This window comes from Hippichthys cyanospilos, chromosome 16, assembly GCF_059441005.1.
Source record: "Hippichthys cyanospilos isolate Australia breed blue-spotted pipefish chromosome 16, RoL_Hcya_1.0, whole genome shotgun sequence".
Lineage (NCBI taxonomy): Eukaryota > Metazoa > Chordata > Actinopteri > Syngnathiformes > Syngnathidae > Hippichthys > Hippichthys cyanospilos.
The window spans coordinates 8,179,534-8,205,063 of record NC_142384.1 but is presented as its reverse complement, the minus strand read 5'-3'; the positions used below and the strand labels follow the sequence as shown (position 1 = coordinate 8,205,063).

The 25,530-nt window shown below is 39.7% G+C and overlaps 1 protein-coding gene across 9 annotated transcripts in view; it reads right to left on the bottom strand.

Moving 5' to 3' along the window:
• adgrl1a (adhesion G protein-coupled receptor L1a) overlaps nucleotides 1-25,530 on the bottom strand; it is a 262,467-nt gene that overhangs the window by 75,814 nt on the left and 161,123 nt on the right. For all 9 annotated transcript variants that reach the window (XM_088436417.1, XM_088436416.1, XM_088436415.1 and 6 more), the window contains exon 7: nucleotides 1,790-2,003. In XM_088436417.1, the coding sequence (XP_088292543.1) occupies nucleotides 1,790-2,003 (214 nt within the window). The remainder of the gene's footprint in view (nucleotides 1-1,789; nucleotides 2,004-25,530) is intronic.

The window sequence follows — 25,530 nt, the reverse complement described above, 5'->3', positions numbered from 1 at the left end:
TTTATACGCAATAGCTAATTAGCTAGTTTTCCTTTTTCCACGCACACACGTGGTCTGAAAGAAACACGATTGGAGGAAGTACTTTCGCACTAGACTTGATCATGTGACAGCTTCACCCGAGGTGCGTGACGTAAGGGCCTCCCTCTCGTGGGGCATTGTGAGTGAGAGCAATTAGAGGTGAGAGAACATGGAAGGACGAAGGCAAACACTCCTCGGCTCATGGGGGGGAAGGGGGGGCAAAACATCCGTATGCACACGACATCCTCCGTCTAAAGCGAGCTGCCGCATGCCTTCTCATGAAACACGCGCACGTCGGCACATAATCCCGCGTTTAAGCATTTCTCCCGTGTCGTCTGGTAAACCTCTGGTGCATTCACACCATCCCGCCGTCATGTTAAGCGCTCATTCTCCTTCCTTTGCCCGCTCATTTCCCTCCTCTCGCTCTCGCCTTTACACACCCTCAAGTCCTGCGCCTCCATTACATGCGTGATGGATAGCGGGGAGAGGGTTTGCATTGATCTAAACCCGGCTCACAGGAAGCAGATGCTAAGCGCCAACACGGGGGCCATCGGCAACAAGCCCTACAAAGGCACTTCAAACGTATATATGTTTTGATTATTGAAGAAACATTGTTTTGCACAAGGACTTGAATGACTCGCTAGACATTCTAGGACTCACTACACCAAGAACCATACAGGAAAATACTTGAAAGTATATGCCCAACATTAAAATACAAGAGAATACATAATTACGCATGGAAAGTTACCTGAAACCTAAAGGTGTAATGGCAGTAATATAACATTCAACAACGGGTGCACATCATCTTTTTTTTGTTTTTGTGGGATACACACGAGTACCAGGACAAAGTATTTGTTCGGGACTCTGTTTAATTAGTGCAATGGAATGTAGTTTGTCTAGCCACCTCGGAGGAGGGCGATTAGCCATTGCTTCACTACTTGCTTAACAATATAACAATAGTACCATATTTTCCGCACTATAAGGCGCAGCGGATTATAAGGCGCACCCTCAATTAATGACATATTTAAAACTTTTTCAATCACAATATAGTTATACTCAAAGTTATAACAATAATAACTCAAATAATAACTCAAAACTCTCAATAGCATAATAACTCAATGTCAATATGACCAAACTTGTTCAACTGTAAACACAGTCTCAGTATCAGTAAATCCCAATCTCAGTATTGATGCATATATAAGGCGCACCTGATTATAAGGCACGCCATCAGCTCTTTAAAAAAATTAAGGCTTTTAGGTGCACCTTATAGTGCTGGAAATACGGTATTCTTCTACTACTGGTAATAAATTGGGAAGTTTGATACATTGGCAATGTATTAATCAACGCCTACGTACTTTTCTTCTTTAAAAAAATGAAAATAAAAAATATAATCTGAAATTTTGAAAAATTTTCCTAACCCCAATCTTATTCACCTAGTTCCGATCCTCTGAAAAGTATGAGATCGGGCCCGATTCTGATTACGGGATCTGGACAACTCTCATTATAACAATAATAGAAGTATAAATAAAACCCTCCAATGACAAATCAATATCCTACCAATAGTAGACGCCTACATTTGCAAAACAGGGACATTTTCGTAGGCAATACTTTTAACAACAGATTCTTCCGCTTGCTGTAAATAGCAAAGTAAAAAAATACGCTAAAAGACCAACATTTAAGATTACGTTTGGCATATTAGCATTTTCTTCTAGAGGCAGAATTGATCTTTTAGCACATATGTATCAGAGTGCGAAGGTGTACCCAGCCGGACCTTTGCGACATGATCTTGACGGCGTCGGGGAGGTAGCACTGCACGTTCTCCATCTGGAAGGGGTCGGCGTCGCAGATCTTGTCGTCGGTGCGCCCGTAGTTGGCCGTCTCGATCATGATGACGTCGCTCCCCGGGCAGCGCAGCTCGATGGGGTAGCCTTCGCACGCCAGCTCTCGGCGCATCAAGCCAAAGGGCATCATCGACCGGCTCAGCGCTGGATGAGGGAGGCAAGATGGCGGGAGGGGGGGAGAAAAAAATTATTGATAAATCGACAGACCTTGATTCTCTTAAAGGAGACGCTTTACTACCGGGCGGCGTTGTAAATATGAAGCCAGGTGTCGGCCCGGGTTCTTATCCTCATGGAGCGCATAAAGGAGCTACTCAAGTGTTGGCGAGTGAAAATAGATGAACATATGGCAAAGACTTGTGAGATTTCTTTTTTTTTCTATGGAGCTTGTCCTCAGTGGGTGGAGGCGTGCATCCATCCATTTTCCAAAGCGCTTGGTGAGCTGACTAATGATCGCATTTTACGAGCGCACGGTGGAGCTCACTTAGCAACATGATTCGGTTAGCAAGCTCCTGAATTTTATGTCCAGGAATATAATGTTGGCGTTTGCAGCTGCCACCGACGGTGCCAAAGTTTTCCCGTCGGGTCGTCGCGGAAGGCGATCGCCTCTCTTTTGTCTTTTAATTCATTGTACCCGGGATTAAAAAATATACAACAAATCGGTAATATTTTATTTTCGGCAATACGTTGATCGATTGTTTTCGCAGCCGAGCTGTTTCACAATTTTTAATTTTGGGGCATTTTGCCTACTTTTATGAAGGTTTGAAACTTGAGGGTAGTTAAACAGTGAAAACATGTTAATGCCCACCTGAGAAAAGGGTATTTAGTGTACAGTGAGGTGTTTTGCAGCCTTAAAGAGACAGTCCACTTATTTAAACATTTTTGCAGTAAAAAAAAAAAAAAAAGTATAAAGCTATACCATACAATGTGTACCTTTTTCATGTAAAAATAAATAAAAATAGTATATAAAAAACTATATCATACAATTTATAATGTATTAATCTCATATATTGATATGTTTTTCCATTTGTTTGTTTCTTTTATTGTACAATTTCTTTTGGTTTATGTTCTTTTTATTTGTTCATTGTATATTTTATTTAGCAATTTTCAGCAGTAAAGTTAATGTTATTTTGTTATTTACTATAATTTAACTATTATTATTATTATTGTTTAAATCCATAGCTATTTTTCATTTACAATTAACATTTTAACATTAATAACTGCTATACAAACTATCAAGTACAGTAAAGATTTTTTACTTGTATAATTGCAAAATAAACTCAATTTCACGTAGAATTAATACTTTTAACAACACATTCTTCCACTTGCTGTTGACTGAAAACGCCGTGCTGAAGACTCAAGTACTGACCAATCACAGCTGAGCCTGTGAATGTCACATGACCAAAAGGTGAGTTGAGATCGTCACCTAACCCTTGAGCAAAGATTATGTAATTTTCAGTCCACGGCTCACGTAAAAAAGTGTTTCTAAAGGTATTAATTGCAGAAAGACATAATTTAGTCATGAAATTAGTTATAGACAAAACATTATTTCTAACTGCTGAAAATGGCTAAATAAGTAGACTAACCCTTTAAAACAATAAATTAAATGGTGGCATTTCTTTAGCAAAGGCACAAATGTGTTAATAACGAAAAATCCATGATAAAACAACAGCTTTACTGTATATCAAAAATTGTCATTTATAATGAAAGTCAATGGGACCAAAATGGGCATTTTACACATTTTCAGTATCTCTTAACATCTTCTGTGTAATTTCAGCTATTTCTTCCATGCTTATTTTTATGATGTAAAACATATAAAATCATCAAAAGAACCAAATGTAACACAAAAGGATTAAACTATCCAGTGTGTCAGCCGATATAGAAGAAAGCGAAAAAAAAGTCAAGTCGGTATGAATTGACTTGAATATATTGAATGAATATGAGCCAAATTAGCTCATAAGTCAAGGGTCTTCATTTATCATAAAACATGAACGAAGTGTATGAATTGAATTGATTAGAATTTCCAAAGCTTAGTAGTATTTAGAAGTGATGAGCATGCAAATGTGGCACCGTGGTCGCGATCACATATTGGCAGGCACGACGCTTGCGAGACAAACTGTGAGAGTGTCAAATGTTAACAAACTCCTACACTCGGGGCTCTCAGCGGGCGGCTACGTCCTTGGCGACACGGCTCGTGTCAGAAACGCACGCGGGAAAATGCTAGAAATCAGATTCTCAGTCTAAACTTTTTCGGGTTTGTGTGTGTGAGCGTGCTAGTTGACATGCGCGGTGGGCAGCGAGCAAGCGAGGGGCTACGGTGTGGAGCCAGCAGGGACCGGGGCTATGCGGGGTTAATCGGCCAGCCAGGCTGAGAGGCATGAACCTGGGCTGCCGAGAGGTGCTTCGAGAGTAACTTGTTGTCTCGCCAGCACTCCACTGTACACCTTGACATTGCCTCTCTAGGTTAAGAGAGAGAAAAAAAAAGGAATCAGGCTGCTGGATTTACACTCAGTGGAAGTTTTTTTTTTTTTTTTTTTTTGCTCCCTAATGTCACAACTGGTCTGGGTGACATCAGGAAATCAGGGTTCCCCTTCAGATATGGATAGAAAATGTGTCAATGTGCCGAGTTATCACCGGTGTTGGGCCGAAACATCATGAGTCACATTTTGGTAAATTTGTTAAAGGCACAATCCCCACTCCCCACGTCTGAATATTTTTTATATTTGAATGAATAATATGTTTGGTTTGCCTTTTGGTGAAGTCTTCTATTTTGTATTTCACCGTTTTGGGTAAACAAGAAAAAACACAATTGGACATAAGCTACAATTAAGCTGACAACACGCGCTTACCCCATTCACTGCCATTGATGGCTCCAGGCGTCCATGAGCCATTTAAACTGATTTGGCATTAAATGAGCTTAGTAAGAGAGTGCATACCTTTGCTACCTCTGATTTCAGTGGCACAGCGCCCATCTGGGTCAATGTCGATGTCAGTCACACCATCCCTCGCCCCCCCTCCCCCCCACGTGCTCTGTGTAGCCGTGTGCTACATGATTCACCGCCAATTGACTTGCTCGTATTTCTAAATGCCACCCATTGATGCAGGGGGGTGGAGGAGTTGTGTAACTAACTCCATCAGGGATGAATGACTCGCACATACACACGCACCCCACACACACTGTGTGTTTTCTGCCTCGCCAGCATGCAGCTAAAACTCACAAAAGACCTAGATGCAAAAGCGCATACTAATTAAAGCCGCAGAGATGCAAACAGCAGGCGAGGCAAAAAAAAAAAAAAAACACACATACGCGAATGCAAGAAAAAAAAACAGTACAAACACCTTGTGACACACACATGTTAGCGGTGTACGATTCCATCGCGCAGAGTCGGCTAACAGCGGGATCACAAAGCCCCGTGATGTCAGTGTGTGGCCTTGTTCTCTTAACAAGCCCGTGGTGAAAGTACACCGCAACTGGACAATCATTAGAAGCTCACACCGAGAAAGTCAATGGGAGGTGGAGGAGGGGGGCACAGGGCAGTTAGTTCATTCGCACAACATAAACGGTAAGGCCGCTAACACTGGAGGGGGTTCAAGCTATACTAGGGTGGTTTTTTCTCAAGAGTCCATTCATTGTTCAAAAATAAAATAAAATCACGCCTGAAAACGATGTGAAATAATACTAAGAACCCACCTTAAAGGGGACGTCAACCCCCGAAAATATCTTGACAAGAACATGTAGTATTTACCCCCTTTAGTCGAAATACAATATTCAGAATGATCGCGTGTTTGTGGTAAATGAATTATGCACTAGAATCCATCTGTTTTATCTATCATAGTAGGCCACATGCCGTTAACTGAAAATGGCATCACAGTTGATCGGGGCTCAAAATGTCACATGACAAACACGCCTACATTTTGGTTAAAAGTCTAAAACTGTAATATTTCGTTTTTAAAAGTACTCCATAATGAGTAAGTCACAATAGCAATAACGCAGCCTTGGCTTCCTTTATATAGTATTTTAAAATTGTCTAAAATAAGTAACATCTCATTTTTAGCAATACTATTGCTAATTTTATGATTTAGTCACGCTAACAATATAGCAGCGTTGGCTTTCTTGATATATGTTAAGGCTGCCTAAAACAAGTAACTTTTTTTGGTAATACTATTGCTAATATTTTGGTTAAACCATGCTAGCAATATAGCAACATAGCTTATTTTATATATGTTAAAACAGTTTAAAAATGCTCATATTTTTAGACAAGGCACCAGATAGGCACCAGCAAGCCAGCTACTATAGTGACAATAAGTAGCTATATAATATGGATGGATGGATAATATTTCATTTTTAGCAATATATTATTTATTAACCATTTATTAGCAATATAGCAGTCTTGGGTACATTTATGTTAAAAATGTCCAAAACTGATAACATTTCTTTTTTTTTTTTTTTCTAGCAATATTTCATCATAAATAAGTCCTGCTAGCATGATAGAAGCCTGGCTTCCTGCCATGCATTATTGCAAAATTCTTTACAATAATATGTTCCATATGCATTCGCTAATCTGAATACAATTTTATGATTAATATTTTGTGTTTGTGGAAGATGTATTAAGCAGCAAAATCATCAGTCTGTTCTCTCTATATGGCAGCGGCCATTGATGTTGAATAAAAATGACATCACAGTTGGTCTGACATGCAGAGCCGTGATTGGTCGGTACCTGAGCATGAACAAGTGGCAAAAAAGGGTGTGTATTTATTTTTTGGGGCAAATTACGATGCTACGGGTTGCACTCACGTTTAATTAACATAATCTTACTTATATTTTAAACATGTATCCAAAATACAAGTGGTAAACAGGGTGAGAACTTTCCCACAACAACTCCAGGCACAGTTTTTTTTTTTTCTATTAGCATACTAGGTCGGTAAAATGCAGTTTGATGAAGAAAAAAACAAAAACAAAATTCCTTTGCTGTTTTAGATTGATAGCGGGTCGTTTCATTACCGCCGCATATGCTTATCTTCTTGTGTTTGTGTAATTAATTTCGGCTTAATATCGGCGCGCCTGCACGGCGCCGTCTATCATGTTCGGCTCGCCCGTTTAGACGCTGAAGTGTTTACTTTGTCACACGCCGAGGCCAAGCTCTAATTTCATACAGAATGGGACGAATGAAGACAAATCCATTATTTGGTTCAGATAATTTGTCATTAGTGAAGCCGCTAGCGGGCCGCAATATTAGAAATACCAATCAAAACAGATGCAGTCCGAAACAATGTCGCATTTGTTTATTATTGTGGCAGCACTTTACGGTATTGTACATGCAGTTGCTTCTTTGAATATATGTTAAGTTTTCATTTCACACACAAGTATCGTGCAGAAATAAAAGCCCCTGAATGCAGTTCGATGGATCAACACTAAATTGTGTGGACAAATCTATCATGAAAGGACACATGAAAAAGTCTCAAGAGCCAATGGCTGAAATTGAAAAGGAAGTTAGCCATTTTGCTCGGAAGGAGCCATTTTGGGCCATATCCAGTCTTTGGACTTTGCCAGATTCCAGCTGGGGAATTCGCCCAAATGAGCCACGATTGGAAGCAGGTAACATAGACAGATGGGCTAATCTACATTGACATTTTTTTTGAAGTCATTTGTTTTTTTATTTGCATACACCATCTATTGTAGGCAAATAATTGGCTGCGAAAAATGGGGTGTGACGATTACATAATCGCTGCTTGAAGTATCAGCTGTTTTGTTTTTTAGATGTTGAAAGTATTTTTGTACACATTTGGTTACAATCTGCTTGCATCGGGTTGAATGAAGCTGTACACTAATACCTACTGCTGCCACCTACAGGACTGGAGTGCAACTGTTTACCAAATCATTACTGATGCATCGAATGAATCAGCTGCTAAATTATTTATTTTAACAGTTCGCTAGATACGGTTTTTATGCAACTTTCTATGTAATCATTATTTGGGCCCATTTTTATATTTTCCTATTTTTAAGTACAGGTTTATTGAGAAACCTAGGAATGGGCAAGTACCAATACTAAGTGTCGATACCAACCTTATATCAAGGTATGATAGTGTAGTTTTACGATCACAAACTACAATTTACAAATCGGAAGAATAGAAATTTGCTATTAGTTAGTGCTATTAGTAAAAAATGTGATATTAGAATAAGTACTGTATATGTTTAAAATGATCTGTCATTGTTATTTTGGGGGAAGAAATTTTGCGTATTAGAAGTATCGGTACTTGGTGTCAGTGATGTCTGACAAGTTTAGTACTCGTAATGATATCAGTCTGAGGAAAAAGTGATATCGAACATCCCCAGTGAAGTCACAGACTTTTATTTGGTAGCTGTATATTGCATAAAAAGTTAGAGAACCAACGAATAAGAAATTTCAGGATAACTATTGCATGGTTGAGGTGATTTAGGGCAAATCATTAAATTGTACAGGTGAGTATATTAAAAGATTATAGTCAGTTGAACCATGTCTGAAACTTACAAAGTTTTTAGCGCCTACATCAGCACATCAGGATGTTCTTTGCATGTTCTTTAAATTGAGTGGTACTTTACTGATGTGTGTATGATTGTGTGTGTGTATGGCGAAGCGGAAGAAAGCGTGTGTGTGTGTGTGCGCGCAGCCAGATGGCTGGAGGCCTAGCTGGAGAGGAGCTGAGCCGAGACGAGATGAGCGGAGGATGAGCTTGGACCGGCCATGAGCTACGATTGTCCTTCACCGCGCGGGAATCCATTACGCTTTCAGGGTCGTCACGGCCAGCCAGCGCAAACACAAATACACACACAAGCGCACGCGCACACATTCAGCATTGAGTCGTGTACGTCACATCAACCAGATGACAAAGTGTCTTCCTCAGCAAGAGCCATATGTAAAGGCGCGTCTAATCCCTCCGTCAGATTCTGACTCATCGCCTCTGTCGGTGATTCGAAAAGTGGGGAATGATTTTTATGTTATGTTGATGTGCAATGCATTCAAATGAGCTCATTATTTCTTCTCATTTGTCTATATTGAAGAGCAGTATTAGTCTTTGAATTGTGTCTATTGGGGTTGGGATGAGACACAAATCAGACGAGACGAGTTGTCGCTTGAGATTAAGTCCACGTAAATTCATAACATAAAAAAATGGCCCGTATACATTTTTTAAAATGTTGCTTTTATTGAAAAGACCGCAAGGGAATTAACAAGCTAGCATGCTAATGTTAAGATGAACACGAGAGGCACCCATGTGTATATATATATATATATATATATATATATATATATATATATATATATATATATATATATATATATATATATATATATATATATTAGAGGGTTTTTTTTTGCAATTTTTTCAAACTGTCTACGTCTGATATGCAAATATTTTAACTTTCATTCCTTCAACTGGAGACCAAAATATCGCTACACTGGTGATTGTAAAGTAATAAGCACACCCTGTATTTCTCATGTAGGGCCGTTTGAATTGACTGTTTTGGTATTTGGATTATAAACATAAACAAATAAATAAGCAAAGTATGGTGAATACAATTATACGCATAGAAGACCAAAAAACACATTTCCACTAAATAATGAGTGACCGTATTGTACACATTTTTGATAATCAACATTTGACTTAAATTCAAACTGTAAGATTTTAGACAGCACTTTCCCCATATTTATTTTTATATCACTGACATCAGACCCACAGCAGACACATTTGACTCCGCCTGGTATGTTCAAAAGTGATCAGTAGCAACTGCAACCGTGTCAGGATGTCATCATCAAAGTGTGCAGTTAAACTTCTAAAAAGTAATCCGATGGCTCTCGGGGAGTCCCGACTGCTAGCTAGCGGCTAATATGAACCAAAACCAACAGTTGATGTACAATAAAATGTTTGCGTAAGTAAGCCGTTTTTAGGGCCCTGCCTTGACGATTGAACGTGATTATACCTGTTCGATTTTCAGCACCCTCGCGTTTCTCTTCCTCAAAACTGACTTGATGAGCCAATATTGAAGACATCATCAATATCTTCTCTTCAACAGCTGTTATAATGGTTTACAAACCTGAATTTCACAGACGTGCTGTACGAAACCCTTTTCCAAGCTTATCCACAGAAAAACCCAATTGGCGAACATAATCATCAATGGAATTCAGAGGTTGAACACAGAGAAACGTCAGTGGTAGAGAACGACTTAATGATGGGTATGGTGGGGGCGCATAGAGAATTAAATATAGTTTTGAGGACCTTCTTCCATACAAAAACACATAAATATCCATTCCATTTTCGCCAAGGTTGGTTATGACATGAGCCAATTGTCTCATTCTATGTGTTGATCTGCATGAGCGCAACGTGGCCGGTGTTACTCCAGGGCAACGGGCACGAGGGGCTGAAGTGCTTGCCTTCATAATGGAAGCTACAAATTAAGAGCAAGAGAGAGAGAGATGATTGGATTTGAATCATTATCCTCGCACAGTAATTAAAGCCTGAGGGTGAATGGATGTTTGGACCGTCTGACAAGAACGTTTTTTTTTTTTTTTTTTCCCAGCTCCCTCATCTCCCGAGCTTGCTCTTTTCTGCACCTATTAAAGCACTCTGCGGCCGCCGCTCTTTTGTTGCGCCAGACTCAATACGCTGGCAGACGAAGACTCTTAGCCATTAACGACGCTCGACGCACAATGAAAGGAAGGATGAAAAGTTCTTAGCATCCTTAGATTTTTATAGCAGCTCAAATAATGTGTGTCCAAATATCTATTTACTTTTGCTGGACACATAAAACAACTTGCACGCACATTCTACAAAGTCGTGTAAATAATAGCGATGGGACGACATCTTGTATGATCATCGTAGATTGAAAATCACAAGAATTTCTCATCTCTGTACAAGTTCAATGGAATACACAGCAGAATGCGCTGGAAAACAGTAAAACACGCTGCCAAACGTTGTGAGAAGGCCAGTCGACGCTTCAAAATAAACCTAACTATACCAATCATGAATATTTTGAAGTGCTCAATGAATTCTGATGTCACTTACTCAACATTGCTTTGAAATCATGTTCCATCTCAAATTCAGAGCACTCAAAAAAATGACTTTATTATGCTGACCTATTATTAAACCGAATTTAGTGCATTGTCTAGCATAAATTAGATGCTCGCAAGCAAAGCTCAAGTGCCCTAGAGAGCAGTCAGATTAATTTTTAGTTAGTTTAATAGACTTAAATCAAAAGTGCACACTTTGATGCCGACACCCTGAAACGGTTCCTGTTGCTACTGATCACTTTTGAACATACTAGCGAGTCAAATATGTCTTCTGTTGGTCTGACATCACTTGTTTCATTTAAAAAAAAAAAAGCACGAGAAAAGATCTGCATGAAGTTGCAAAGTTTCAATAAAATGTTGATTATCAAAAAAATGTAATGTAATGTACTTTTAGAGGCATTTCTACATTGTTTATCGAATAACATACTGTTGCGGTTATGTGGGAAGGGGTGGGGCAGAAACGGGACAAGTACGAGGCAGTGCACACGTGCCAGTAGTAGACGCAAATGCTGAAACTAATGTTGCAAAAATAAAATGACTTGCTTTGTTTTTTTGACACCGCTAAATACTTATTTGTCAAAAAGCCCTAAAAGTCATCACTACGTATTTGACCTGCCAAATAACTCCTCCCATTTAACTCCTGAATGTTTGTTTTAACATCCTCGTTACTCTTCCGACGCTACGCATTTTCGGACCAGTCCAATTTGTTTAAAACGGAGGTCTTCGGAAATTCTTTGCTAATCATCTTACTTGGGATATTATCCCAAGCTTTGTTTACCCAAGTGACAACTGCTGTGAGATCAAAGCGTTGCCCTTCGCGTTTCTCCCTCCACCTGCTAACATCCATGCCGGCTTGTTTATACACACATTCACGGGCTGAAGGAGACAAGTCATGCCATATTTTCCTTTTCATTATGCATCAAAAGTCCGCAGAAAAAACCCACGCAGCCTCCTTGTCCATAACAAAGAAGCAATTAGGAAAATTAGAAAAAGTTAAAAAAAAAAAAAAAAAAAAAGTAATAGTCTTCCTAACGTTCAACACAATTCAGATCCGAAACTTAAATTATGCTACGCATTTTAAATATCTTCAATAAATTGTAATGTAGTAAATTCCAGCTCAAAGTTTCCCAGCTGAAAGTTCTTCCCAGTCTGGATGAATTCCCCTTGACATTCCCATAGAACTATTTCACATGCGGCACAGAACTTTATCCTGCCGTATCCAAGCGGAGCTGTCATCTTTTTTGACGTTTTCGAAGGCCTACCAGCTTCAGCTTTTGGGATTTGTCAAAATTTTTTCCCGACCAAATCTGACCATGGTATGTTAGCTTTGACATTTCTGACAACCCTCACAGACCCTCCAAACATCTCTAGTAACACACATCTGGTCAAAAAGCTGCCCACATACAATAGTAGCTTGACTTTGAAATTTACATAATTCTGCAGACAAGCGCGGCACTCACTTTACCCAGAATTATTTAAATTGTCAATCAGTGCTTTTTTTTTTTTCTATGAAAGATCCAATCTAGCCCAATCAAGTGTGGAAAAATGGTGAGAGTCCAATGAAGTTCATTGCAATGGGAGCAAAATATAAGGCGTTATAAAAGCACTGCTTAAGTGAGACATCGCTTCTGCGAAGTCGCTGTTTCTCATTGGTTGTTTGTGTGCACCTAGTGGTCCATGCTGTTACTGCATAAGGTTTTTTTTCATTTAATTCCGCAATGTTCGTCTATATGTAGTTTTGTACACTGAAGGAACAAAAAGCCCCTAAACTACCTAAAACCTTTTTTTTTTGTTTACAAATTTTTAAAATCTTAAAAAAAAAGCCAAGTGCGACGTCTTCTAGACAATAATTGTTTAAATAAGTCAAGTAGTCTGAATCCCCTTATTAAATGTATGAATTACTGATGCAGTACGTTCGGTCATGAAACATTCACGAGCTGAGTTGTGATTGGTCATCACCTGAGCAAATGTGATGTCAGGGTGAAAACATGGTGAATTTTGGGCCTTAATTCATACTCCGCAAACAATGCAAATCAAATTGTCATGTTTTGGCTAGTTAAGGGAGCAGCCTACAACATATGACCTTACCCTTAAGAATGTTTTTGACTTGACTTCCCCTTTAAGGGGGAGTGGCCAAATGAGTGACATCAGGAGCTGCACAAAAGTGAGCTTCGTTGAAGCGTCAGCTTCCTGTTTGATTTCATTGCTTTCATTTTGTAATTTGTGTTTGATCCAGCTGAAAGAAAAAAAAAATAGCGAAGCATACGCTCCAAGCGCGAAAAGTTCATTAGTCTTGCCACTGTATTTTCCTCGACGGCATAAGTGAGGAATATTACATGTGGCGTGTCTTCAACAGGACTTCCTACTTATGGAGCTCGCCGGCCAACTTGTTAGGCGGCCGGTTGGCTGTCTGCTCCGGCAGTTATCTCTTCATGCCGCTCATTAGCATCGCATTCAAGCATGGCGCCAAAGAACATTCATGCCAAAGCAGTGACTAAAAGTTGAACAAGTCAAAGTCCCATTCCCTCTTCTAAGCCCCATTGTCCTTGGAGTGACCTCCACGCTGGCCGAGTAAACAACTCATCTCAGAGTCACGGGGGAAAGCGATAGGGATCCCTGGCAGTTCATCAGCTTAGCGGCCCCGGATCTTCGCCGCTCACTTAGCGCGCTAAGTTAACCTAATGAGTCGCTAGAGCTTGGCCTGTCAACTCGACCGCGGCTACGACTGTCACATCCGTGCATTTGCTTTAGAGCTGAGGAGCTGAGACATTCAGACACGGACCTAAAGGGGTCTTGGTGAGCTACATGATGTGGCCAAAAGTATTGGGACACTAGGCCATTGAACCAACACTTTCATACTTCCTCCAAAAGATGCATATATATATATATATATATATATATATATATATATATACACACACACACACACACACACACACATACACACAACTGGATTGTACATCGGTTGTCCTCGATTGAGGACATCCCGGTATTTCAGACGATGTTTCATGTGTTTGAGTGGGATGCAATCACTTTTGCTACCATAAGGTCACAAGAGTGGACACAAATAAATAGGATAAATAGGATATGAGAGGCTTTTTCTTCCTCACAAGCAGATTTTTAATCTTTTGAGTAAATGAAATGTCTATTATGAAAACATTTCAGCATGAATTGTGGTCTTCTTTCTCTAACAAGAACACAAAATTATCCTCTCATGTTTTTTTTTCTAGAGTAATTAACTTATTTTGGACCAGATGTTCCTTTAAATGAGGTCCCCAGGGCAAGTTTTCAGTTCCAGAGACATAATTTCTATTAAAATGTGAAATAAATTAACTTTCATTCTTGGTTAGATTGCTAGATTTGCTAGGAAAGAGAAAACTTTTCGTGCCCCCCCACCTGACACACTGACTATAAATAAATTTATCTGCAAAAATTGTATAAGTATACCTAAACCTGTATACTTTTGAACATTAATGAAATAGAAAACCAATAGAAACTTTCAACAACTGTTAATTATTTTTTACAGCGTTGATACGGGTTACACCTCAGTCTAAAACACACAAAAAAAAGTGCATTAAAGTGAGCTGAAAAAAAAAAAAATCCTTATTTTTCCCCAGGGTCATCCATGCCGCCCGTAGCATCACCTAGCAGCCCCCCCGTAGGGGCGCCCGCCCCACTATTTGAGAAGCACTGGTCTAAAAGTAGTTTTGTACACGAAAGAAAAAAAATACAAACATAATCCCTACACTTGAGACATTACGTTTTTGGAAGAAACCAAATGGACCCTAACCCTAACCCTAACCCTTTGGACAAAGAAGTCAAGTCAAAAGTTTTCTTTACAATAATATGCTTTGTAGTAGTCTAAATACGATAATATAAAATAAGCGGTAAATTTGCTCACGTGGCAAGCTTAGCCATCATTTTCAGTCTACAGCAAATGGCAAAATGAAATGCATAAAAACGGATTTGCTGCTTAATTCATTTTTCACAAACACAATATTAATCTAAAATACTAACATACTGTAAATACCATTTTTGAATTGATGTCCCCCTTAAACACCTAATCTATTTAATATAAATGTGGATTAAAAAAAAAATACTTAACCGTGGTCTTGAATGTATAATACTTTTGTCCATATCATCTCTGAGCAAATTCTTGAGACGAAATAAAGAGCGACCGAGTGGGGGAGTCACCAGCTGACCCCTTCTCGCCTGGGTCAGAGCACACACCCAAAAATAATTAAAAAAACTGACTGAACGAGCATGATCACAAGCAACGCTTGAGTACACCATCTTAGCGAAATAAACTGCATTACGGAGCAGTCCACAACATTACATCAGTCAAGGGAAAATAAACACTCCCCGCACCCGTAATAACTCATATTTGCAAAATGACTAAAAAAAAACAGTCTTGCAGGCAAACCTCATCCAGATTTGACCTCTACAACTCCCTCTTGTTGACAAACTTTGCTTTAGGGGGACCTAGCAGGCATGGCGGGGGGAGATTAAGACAGCCACTGAGATGCCAACACACATGCACATACACACACACTTGAGGAGCGAGGCTAGACGGGACGTGCTCATACTGTCAAAGCGCTTCATCGCTAGCTCTAGTGCCTAATTATGCAATTTAAAAAAAAAAAAAAAAGCAGGGGAGCGGAGAAGACGTAGCCCCAAAATAAAAACCAGTTCGTCCATGTATGAGCTGCAACCGTTGTAAAATCTTTTCTCCCGAGAGAGCGAGAGGAGCCTCGCTACAGGCCGCCAGCGACTTTCTTTGCCTCTCACACGAGTCGGGCAGGCAGACATCTTGCGTCTCAATCATCAGCGCAAAATGTTAGCATAAAGGAAAGCCGTGGCAGACACGGCAGTGAAGGAACACAATCCAAAAAACAAAATCCTGGTTGAGCTTGGTTCTGCACCTGATTCTTTTTTCCCTCTTGTAATGTTGGGAGAAAGAAGAAAACAAGAGCCTTAGAAACCGCCCTTTGGGGTATAAACCCCGGCGGGATGGAATGAAGTGTGGAGCCACACATTTGATTGGTTAGCATGCTCATCAGTTTTATAGAGTCGCAAGGATATATTTTGAGTTGATCGCCATCCAATCAAAGGACATATATTGACCAAAAAAACCATACAAACATTCAGTCTCGCATATATGAGCAATTTATACAGATGGGACGAGACCTTGTTGGACGAAATCTCACAGGATTAAAACGCCACGAGATTTCTCGACCATGCACAGCACGAGATCTGTTTTGGCTGTTGTTTTTGACAAGGGCTGCACAGGAAAATGTGCTAGCCTGTTAAATGGTAAACGCCTTCAAAGAGACCTTCAAAGTAAACCTCAGCATATCTAATAATCTAAAGACACAAATGTCTTGGTATTATTTTTGTTTTCAAGTAGTTCCAGGAAGTGTGTCAGGTGCTGGCTTGTTAAATGAGAAAAAAATGGGAAAAAGTTAAGTAAAAAATGTAAAGACACAGATGTCTACGTAAGTTTTTATTTTGAAGTTGTCAGGTGCTAGCCTGTTGAGAGCATTCATTGCAGGGTCTAGCATGGATCAATCTCTAGATTGGAAAAAGCGCTATAGCGTATGACGAGAGCGAGTCGGATTACCTTTCAAAGGTAATATAATTGATTGGAATTAACATCTTTGATGTAGAGAGCCTGACAGTTGCCGTTCATACCGATCACTTTTCAACAAACCGGCCCGACTCAAAATGTATTGAGTGCTCGTTACTTCGTTTCATTGACCGGTATCTATGGTGAAAGACTTGCCTAAAATCTCACTTCATATTCATGTAAAATACGTAAATGTCAAAAAATAGAGAAGAATTCACAATAGGTGTAAATGGGTTTTTTGGGCCCCTGTGTTTACTTTCATTTTTCACCAAGCATATATTTTTTTTCTTTTATTCAAATACCAAACTAACTGCAGCTCTCCAGGAGAAATACAGGATGCGCTGATTACTTTCAAACAGTTTTGGTGATATTGTATTTTAGCAGTTGAAGAACATAATGGGAAAATATATAAGACAATTTTCTTTATTTGCTTTACTCTTCTATTATAGATTAAATAATCAACTTAATGATCTGCTGCTACCAACTGCAGAATTTACCCGGGAACTGTCTAATAAGAGGACTACTGACAGATTTTTTTTTTCCCCCCAGTTAAAGCACTGCTCATGTGAAAAAATGTGGCATGACGCCCTTCATTTTTCAGCAACGAAATCTGAAAAGAAAGAAAAAAAACCTGACAAATAACAACCTATTGACATGACAGGTCTGTGTAAACACAAAAAAGCAAAGTGCATGTAAACTTATTACTGCTTCCCCTCTGGAAGTTATGATGAAAATAAAATTCTTCCTGACACAGCTTATAAAAGACTTCTTACTTTTTCTATTTCTGTGACCCCAAACGTTGGCTTTAAAAGTTGAAGGCAGCGGCTTTTCCACTGCTTCTTGCTTTAGTCGCCATTCTTTTTTGTCACTCTTTGTCACTGATTAGAAAGTAGTTGACCGTAAAGGTGTTTTTTTTTTTTCGAAACAACAATACTCAAGTAAAAAAAAAAAGAAAAACGCTTGCCTACTACCCCAAAAGTACTTAGTAATTGAGTAAATTCAGCTCATTACTAGCCGCTCTGGCCTAAGAGAGACATGCTAGTCCAAAACGCAAGATTGGAGAAGAGAGGCCAGCAGCCGAGAGGCAAAGCGCGGAGGCGAGCGAGGGCGAGGCTCCCTGTCAGAAAAATGCCGGCGCGTTGGGAAGAGTTGCAAATCGCATCCAGAGACCTGTTAGGAAAGATGAGTGTCAAAGCTCGGGCCTGCCGCCACATTAGACACTTAATTAACCTCCTTGGACGCCGGGCCAAAGCCTTGGCGGCGTGGACACTGCGTCTATGGGACTGCGTGCTAATATTCGAAGCTGGCGCAGTGGGCGTCTAGGAGCTAGCCGATCCCTTTTGCAATATGTATGCGACTTGATTGTGCAGTAATCCCCGCGCTCCTGACCTCAAATTTATGCCGGTGCCAATAAAAGACACTTAGCAGTATAACGCTTGTTGAACGCTTCCCGTCTTTGGATGCCGTCCTACTTGGCCTCCTTTTAACCTCGTTTTCTTCATCTAAACCTAAATGCCTGATAAATTTTATCCTCCAGAAAATATATTATTACATTTTACACGGCCTCTGCTACATGTTTCTATCTCAGAAAGACTTTAAAGGCTATCTATTAACCCCGTTAGTATTCATCTTTCGCATGTATTGCCATCAACATAGCGAATCCGTTAACAAAGCTAATCGAGCCAAATAAAAAGACGTTTACGGATCTCAAGGGAAAACTGTTAACATTTAGGTAGCAAGAAGCTCAAATAGAATAGAATAGAATAGAATAGGATAGAGTAGAATAGAATAGGATACCTTCATTGTCATTATATAGCTGGTGTGCAAGGAAATGGTCAATGCTGCTCCGATTGGTGCATATTAAATAAATATGAACAATAAACAGAACAATATCCGGAGCCACTTTCGAGCAACTGCCATGTAGAAACATTTATATCTTGCAATGGTACAAGATGCTACACACACACACAAATTTTTGTTTTGCATAATAACCAAACACAGGTAAAAAATGGACCAATCCATTTCGGCAGAAGAAGTGGCACAAATTGAGCTAATTTTGTCGGTTTGCAGAAAAATGACATATGGAGAGCTGTCAACAAATTCTTAATATGGTCCAATGCCAATTTTCCTGCGGGAACTGAAGTCATCGGGGCAAAAAAGTTTGGGCACCCCTGACATCGACTTTTGCTGGATGCAGAGATTAGCATTAGCTAAGAGCATTAGCTTTTAATAAGCAGCAAAAATTTGATTGCTCAGTAAAACATGGTTTGGGTGGTTGTGGAACTCATGTGCCACTTACATGATAAAAAAAAAAAATGTCCCGTCAAAGCAGTCTCTATATAGCATTAATGTGCTGTATAAATTCATCCAATGCACATGGTTCATTTCTGTATAATGAAGCTATCATGTACTTTCAGCTAAGGCCTCTCCATCTGGTGCAATCATAGGAATTGTGACAGCTTTCATTTATAATTTCACGGCAAATCCAATCTTGCATTGGCGAAGGTTTACCATGCCGAACAAAAATCACACGGGTCTTATTTTGGAGAGAAATTAACATTATAACATCGTTAAAGGCTACGAAAAGTTGAATTTCCATGATAGGGGCCCTTTAAGTGATACTTATTGTTTTCCCAATTCTGGATGCTGGAAAACTGGGCACTGTAGTCATGGCTCTTTTCCCAGTTGTCATGGTGACGAAAGCTGACTCACGATTGGCCAATCAGTAACTGGGCGGTCTATAAAATCAATCACTTAAAATGAGCTGATTTCAGCAAGACAAGAAAACAGGGGCTGTATTGATCCTTGTGGTATTTTGTCAATAGCACATTATCCAAACCCCTCAAGAAAATTGTTTTAAATTGTACAAAAAAAAAAAAACAGAATACGCCCCTAAAGTTTTACCGCTAGGCCATTGTGCGAAAGTAGGCGGCTATCACGCGACAGCACAAACATCCCGGCAGCCTTTTAGTACTATTTATATTTGAAGCGTTTGAATCAATGCGCGCGAGCTAGCATACACAAACACTGGCGCGCGCTGATACCGCAAACACAGAAACAAACAAAAAAAAAAGTGGTGCATACAAACGCCGACACGCGGGTGAGCCGAGTGTCATCTTCAAAAAAAGGCCGGCTTGAAAAGGACACGCCGCCATGTTGCCGCCGCCTCGCCCTTCCTCCCCCGGCTCCCGATACATGTTCAAAGGCCGTCCATTAACCTTTGGCTCACGCGGGCTCCCCGAGTGATCCGCCGCTCTCAGCCCGGCGCTTTGAAAACCCCCGCGCGGAGGCGAAGGCAAAAAAAAAAAAAAAAAAACTCCTAGATGTGCGTTTACAGCAAACCGCCGGGAGGTGAGGACGGGAAAAATGTTTTGGGCGAGGGCTGTCACATCGTCACGTAGTCATAGCCGAGGTGAGAAAAAACGGCACGGAGGAAAAACGGAAGAAGTGACAAAGCTTCTGCTGTTGTTAATAAGATGAGGAGGCAACGGGGAGCTCCAGATAACAAATTTGGCAGCCTGAGGTGCCTCAAACTTCGACAAGTGTGCCAAAAAAAAAAAGTAGTCAAACGAGAGCGTGTTTGAGCAAGCGCTCTCATTTAATAATGCATTCAGACAGGCTGTCTGCACACAAAACAAACAAAGTGAATGTTATAGCGAGCTTCAACATGGTTTGCTAGGCAAATGTTGGCATTGATTTTGCAGTTCAGTATTAGTTTATATGGCATCCCGAGGGGGCACTGAATATTTTAAGAACACACGAAAGATAAACATTAGCTTTGTTAAATTAATATGCTCCATGATAAGAGTGTTGTGTCCTATTCCAGTGGTTGTCAACCTTTTTTTTTTCAGCGATGTACCACGTGAAATATTTTTTTCAGCAAATTACATAAACAAAAAAACAAGGAATTGAAACAGAGTGATTATGTCTGATTTATTAAACCTTGGCTACTGCTCAATAGAATGGGATCACTTGGTGGAATGTTGTTCTTTTATTTTGCTTTTTTTGGTTTTATACATAGAGAAACAATGTTTTGAAAACCCGACTTTGAAATCTTTTTTTTAATGATCGTCACACATGTATCTAGTTTTGAGATCAGAGACCAGTAGAAACTGCTCAAAAAAGGGATTGGTAACAAAAAAAGCATGTTGTTTCCCTCCAAAAAAGTCAGAATTAGCATTTTGAGGGCACACATAAAAATGATGGCCGGACTTGGCCGCCGGGACATGAGTTTGACACTTGAGTTTGATCACAACGTGGTCTATAGATATCCTGCAGTTGTAACTTTACACTAATATATATATATATATATATATATATATATATATATATATATATATATATATATATATATATATATATATATATATATATACGTTTCCAAACATTTGACTGATGCCAACATATTATTACTTGCTCAAAATTGCTCGCAGACCCAATTTGTGACAATGTTGATTATATGCAAACATGACTTACCCAACATGTACTACTTTGTGCCGTGTCCTTTAATGATTCTAAATGCGATGTTTACCTTCTTTTTGTACACTAAAGTGAACTCGGCCATAAACGTATGCGCCCCTATTCATTATTCCCACGCCAACCTTTCATTTACACACATTAGCATGCAGATTAAAATAATAATTAAGTTGCTTTGTTAGTGCCAGTTCACAGGAGAGAGATGTTGTGTATGTGACACGTTTTCATGAGGGCGCGCTACATCCAAGATACGCACAAACAAATGCTTTTTATTCATTTGAAAATGCATCGGGAAGGTCGACCCTTCCATCAGACGGAAGCGCTTTTAATGAACGTGTTGCCATAAAAGTAGCGAAGTGCATTAAGAAGTTGTGAAAGTAAGTGCGTGTCTATAAAGCTATTCAAAAGATGCCGACAACGATGGACAAAAGTGATGCAAATATCAAAAGAACAGGCAAAAATGAAGGCGATGCAGCATCATCACTTAGGGAATTAATAAATCAACAGAAGCTATATCAAGGTTAGCGGCATCGCCTTTCATAATGTTATTACGCGGCTGCCAGGAAATCAATTGTGTTATGAATTAAGAGGGTCGGTGGAATTACAATTTCAATATTATCCAATCGCCACAGTGAATGTTGCTCAGATGCAAAATGGACGTTGTTGTGTGGTTAGGTTTTCTCTACATTCTCAAATAGATTTTTATATGAAAATGAAAACCGCTATTGGATGAATTTATGTATTAAAAAATTGGTTTTAAAGATGACAGTAGTAAATAAATGCATAAATGGGCGTACAGTAAGACTAGCAAACAAAAGCAGAGCAAGCAGAGTGTTCAGAAATCACATAGAATTAGCAACATTTCTGGTCAATACGTACATTAAACACTTGTTTTAGCTGGACATTCCAAAATTCAAAACATCAAGCTACTAACTTTCAGTGTTCTTCCAACATTCCATAATAAAAGCTAGCAGCATAGCAACAGTGGCAAACGTCTGCTCATTTACAGTGCTAATGCTAGCTTAGCTTTGCTAGCGCTGCTACTTTGTAGGGCATTTATGACGACAACACATTTTTATAATCGTTGCGTGTAAGAATTGTGCACGTTTGTACCCAATGGTGTTTTAGTTTATTAATATTCTGCTACCATATTGAATATCACAACCATGATAAGTGGAGAGCAAATAATTTGTCCCACTGTGTGTTTACTGTTGTGGATCCAGTCGGATAGTATACCGAGTGTTATTGAGTACAGATGGTATACGTCGAGCATGGTCGACCGCATGACATTACACAACACATGAGGAAAAAAAGTCTGCTGAACAAAATTGGAGCTGCTCTGGGAGGGAAAAGATTATTAAGTTGACCGTTGCCTTCGGGAGAAACGTCTAAATAAAAGTGTGCCAAAGTGTACAAAAAATTAGCAACATTTCTGGTCAATACGTAAATTAAACACTTGTTTTAGCTGGACATTCCAAAATTCAAAACATCAAGCTGCTAACTTTCAGTGTTCTTCCAACATTCCATAACAAAAAAACAAGCTAGCAGCATAGCAACCGTGGCAAACGTCTGCTTGTTTACAGTGCTAATGCTAGCTTATCTTTGCTAGCGCTGCTATTTTGTAGGCCATTTATGACAACACATCGGGATAGTATACCGCGTGTTATTGAGTACAGATGGTATACGTCGATCATGGTCAACCACATGACATTACACTACACATGAGGAAAAAAATTCCGCTGAACAAAATTGGAGCTGCTCTGGGGGGAAAAGATTATTAAGTTGACCGTTGCCTTCGGGAGAAACTTCTAAATAAAAGTGTACCAAGGCCGTTGGTGTCATACATCACTTGTTGCGGGAGAGTTTATTTTGAAGTAATGATTGGCCTTCTCGCAACGTTTGGCAACAAATTCCCCTCGTGTATTTCACTGCACTTCTGGCCCATCCCCTTTAGTTCCTGCCCGGTAAAAGTGTCTATCATGTCTGGGTCATTTTATTCGTTTCATATCACTTAAAAAAAGTAATTAATCAAAATGGTGCTGAGCGATATTGTCCACCAACAACTACGGATTATTTTATCATTGGTCTTTATAATCCCCACCACAAAAGTTTGGGCAACCTTGTGTTATCTCACAGATACAATGTAGGCAGCTGTGAATAATATAAAATGTAATTGATAAAAATGAGAGAGGTGGAGCGGGGGAAGTTATATTACAAAAGATGAAACTAGTACGCCAGTTGGCAGCCCGGCGTAGAACACAAGTAAGACGCATGAGCCTACGTGAGCGCATTTGCAAATTGAAACATGTCACAAGCATTATGTGGCGAAATGACTTACAAATAGCCTTATAATGGCCGTGCTGCCACTGCGGTGAAACGGCGCACGGCGTCGCGGCAAGGTTAGCGGCGTGCTAAATGAAAGTCGGGCCGTCGGGAGGGGGCTCTATCGCATACGCTACGGCGGGCCTGCCACGTTTGCCACATTAGGCCGGCCTAATGGACTTTCAGAGGTGTTCGACGTCGCAAACAATCGATGGAACGTTCCGCTTTTGGCGGGTAACGTGGCATTGTGTGAGGAAGGCCATGCTTGTGGCTGAGTTGGTTGGGGTGCGGCGCAGGTTATTATTAGCTGGCAGTTGTAGTAGGGATGAGACCAGACACAAATCCCACGAGATGTGAGTTTGAGTACACGGGAACGAGACAAGGTTTTTTGCTAAATTTGTAATATGGAACAACGCCAGGCAAAAAAGTTCCACTTTTCAAAATGTTTTCTTTGTAATAGACACACTGTAACAAAATTGCCCATCTCGTGTGTGAATATGAATACAAAAGAAGTCAGGCTCATTTTTAAGATTCAACTGAGATCATTCCTAATACCAAAATGCATCCAAATAATGTATGTGTTTTTTGTCTTATCTGCCAATGTTTTTTCTTCAAATAGAACACCAAAATATCATCACAGGTGATTTGAAAATAAACAAAGCATCCGATATTTCTTTCGGAGGCTTGCAGGTATTGAGTCTTCGGGTTTTAATAAAATTAAATACGTGACGCGTTTACACAATTTTAGGTGTATGTCTTCTGTCTAACTGAGATTGGTATATAATTCTTCACTTAATTCTCTTTAAAGTGATATATACAACATGGCTCAAAAATGTATTAAATTACAGCACTTTTAATGTTGCCTAAAGTTGAAATCCCTAGTTTTAGCGTTTCTAATTTCATTTGCAACTAAGGGCATTTTAGAGTTTTTAATTACACTTAAAGGAATAGTGTGCTAGATTCAGACTGTTTTCATTACGGACAGCAGGAGGTGCTGCAGGCGCCGCATTTACCATTGTCCGCAGCTACAACAAACATGGCCGCCTCCAGAGAAGTGCCACCCTCCGGTAATATAATTTAATGATAACTAGACCTATGATTATATTTAAAACATATTTTTGGTTGTTAAATACACCTTTATTTGCAAGTGTTTGAAATTTACAATCATTTAATGTATTCCTTTTTAATGAAAAACGGTCTCAATCTTACACACTGTCCCTTTAACGGCATTAAAGGAAGCGACCCCAACCAACCACAGAACTATAAGGCAGACGTGCTAATCCTCGGACAAATTCTTTCAAATCTAATTGATCTCAAAGCAAAAGGTAGACCAAGTCGACCGGCAGCTGATTATGGTCAAACTTGTGTTATTAAATGGCAAAGACTGGGCTATAATATTAGATTTAAAAAGACAAAAAGGGCAGGCGCACATATTATACAGTGAAGCCAAGTGTGATGAACCCGCAGCTTCCTAAATCAGGTCTGATTAGCCATTTTAAAAGCTTCTCGTCACATCGCAAAATGGCCTATTCGGCTAAATTCCATCTTCATTGTTCTTATTCCTCTCTCCTCCTGGTCCTCGGGTCACGGCAATAAAAAGGAATTAAATAAATTAATTAAAATTCTGCCGCCTAAATGAGAAGTGCGGTGCTGCGGGGGCGAGCGCGGATCTTTTTACATACACGTGTGCCGGAGTCCATTAGCGGGAGAAAAGATTTGCGCTGGCGCTTCAGGGCTGGATACACGTTCAATTGATTACAAATGCATTATTAATGCTGTCTGAGGGGGTCAGCTCGCCTTGTACCCTCTCACATGCGCCGCATGCGCTCAAGAAGCCAGACCTCGCTCCACCTCCGTTTAGTTCCGCTACGCTATTTGCGGAATCACATGTTAGCGTCGAGTTTGGATTCGAATCGGAGATTGCGCAACATATAGTAGACATCCTGAGGTCAAAACGGAAATCCGTTACGAAGCCTCACCGATGTCGCAATGGATTTATTGAGTAATCGCAGTTCTTTGGTCAGTTAATTGAGGAATCAATTAAAAAAGAACAGGTTTTAGAAACCGTGATTATATTCCATCAGACAAATTATTCAACATTCAGTTTTTGGTTTGGTCTGTCACATTGAAAATTGATTCAACAGATTGAGAAGTCTTAAAGAAAAGGACTGCAAACAATTGAGGATTACTGTTGGGAGGCAAAAAT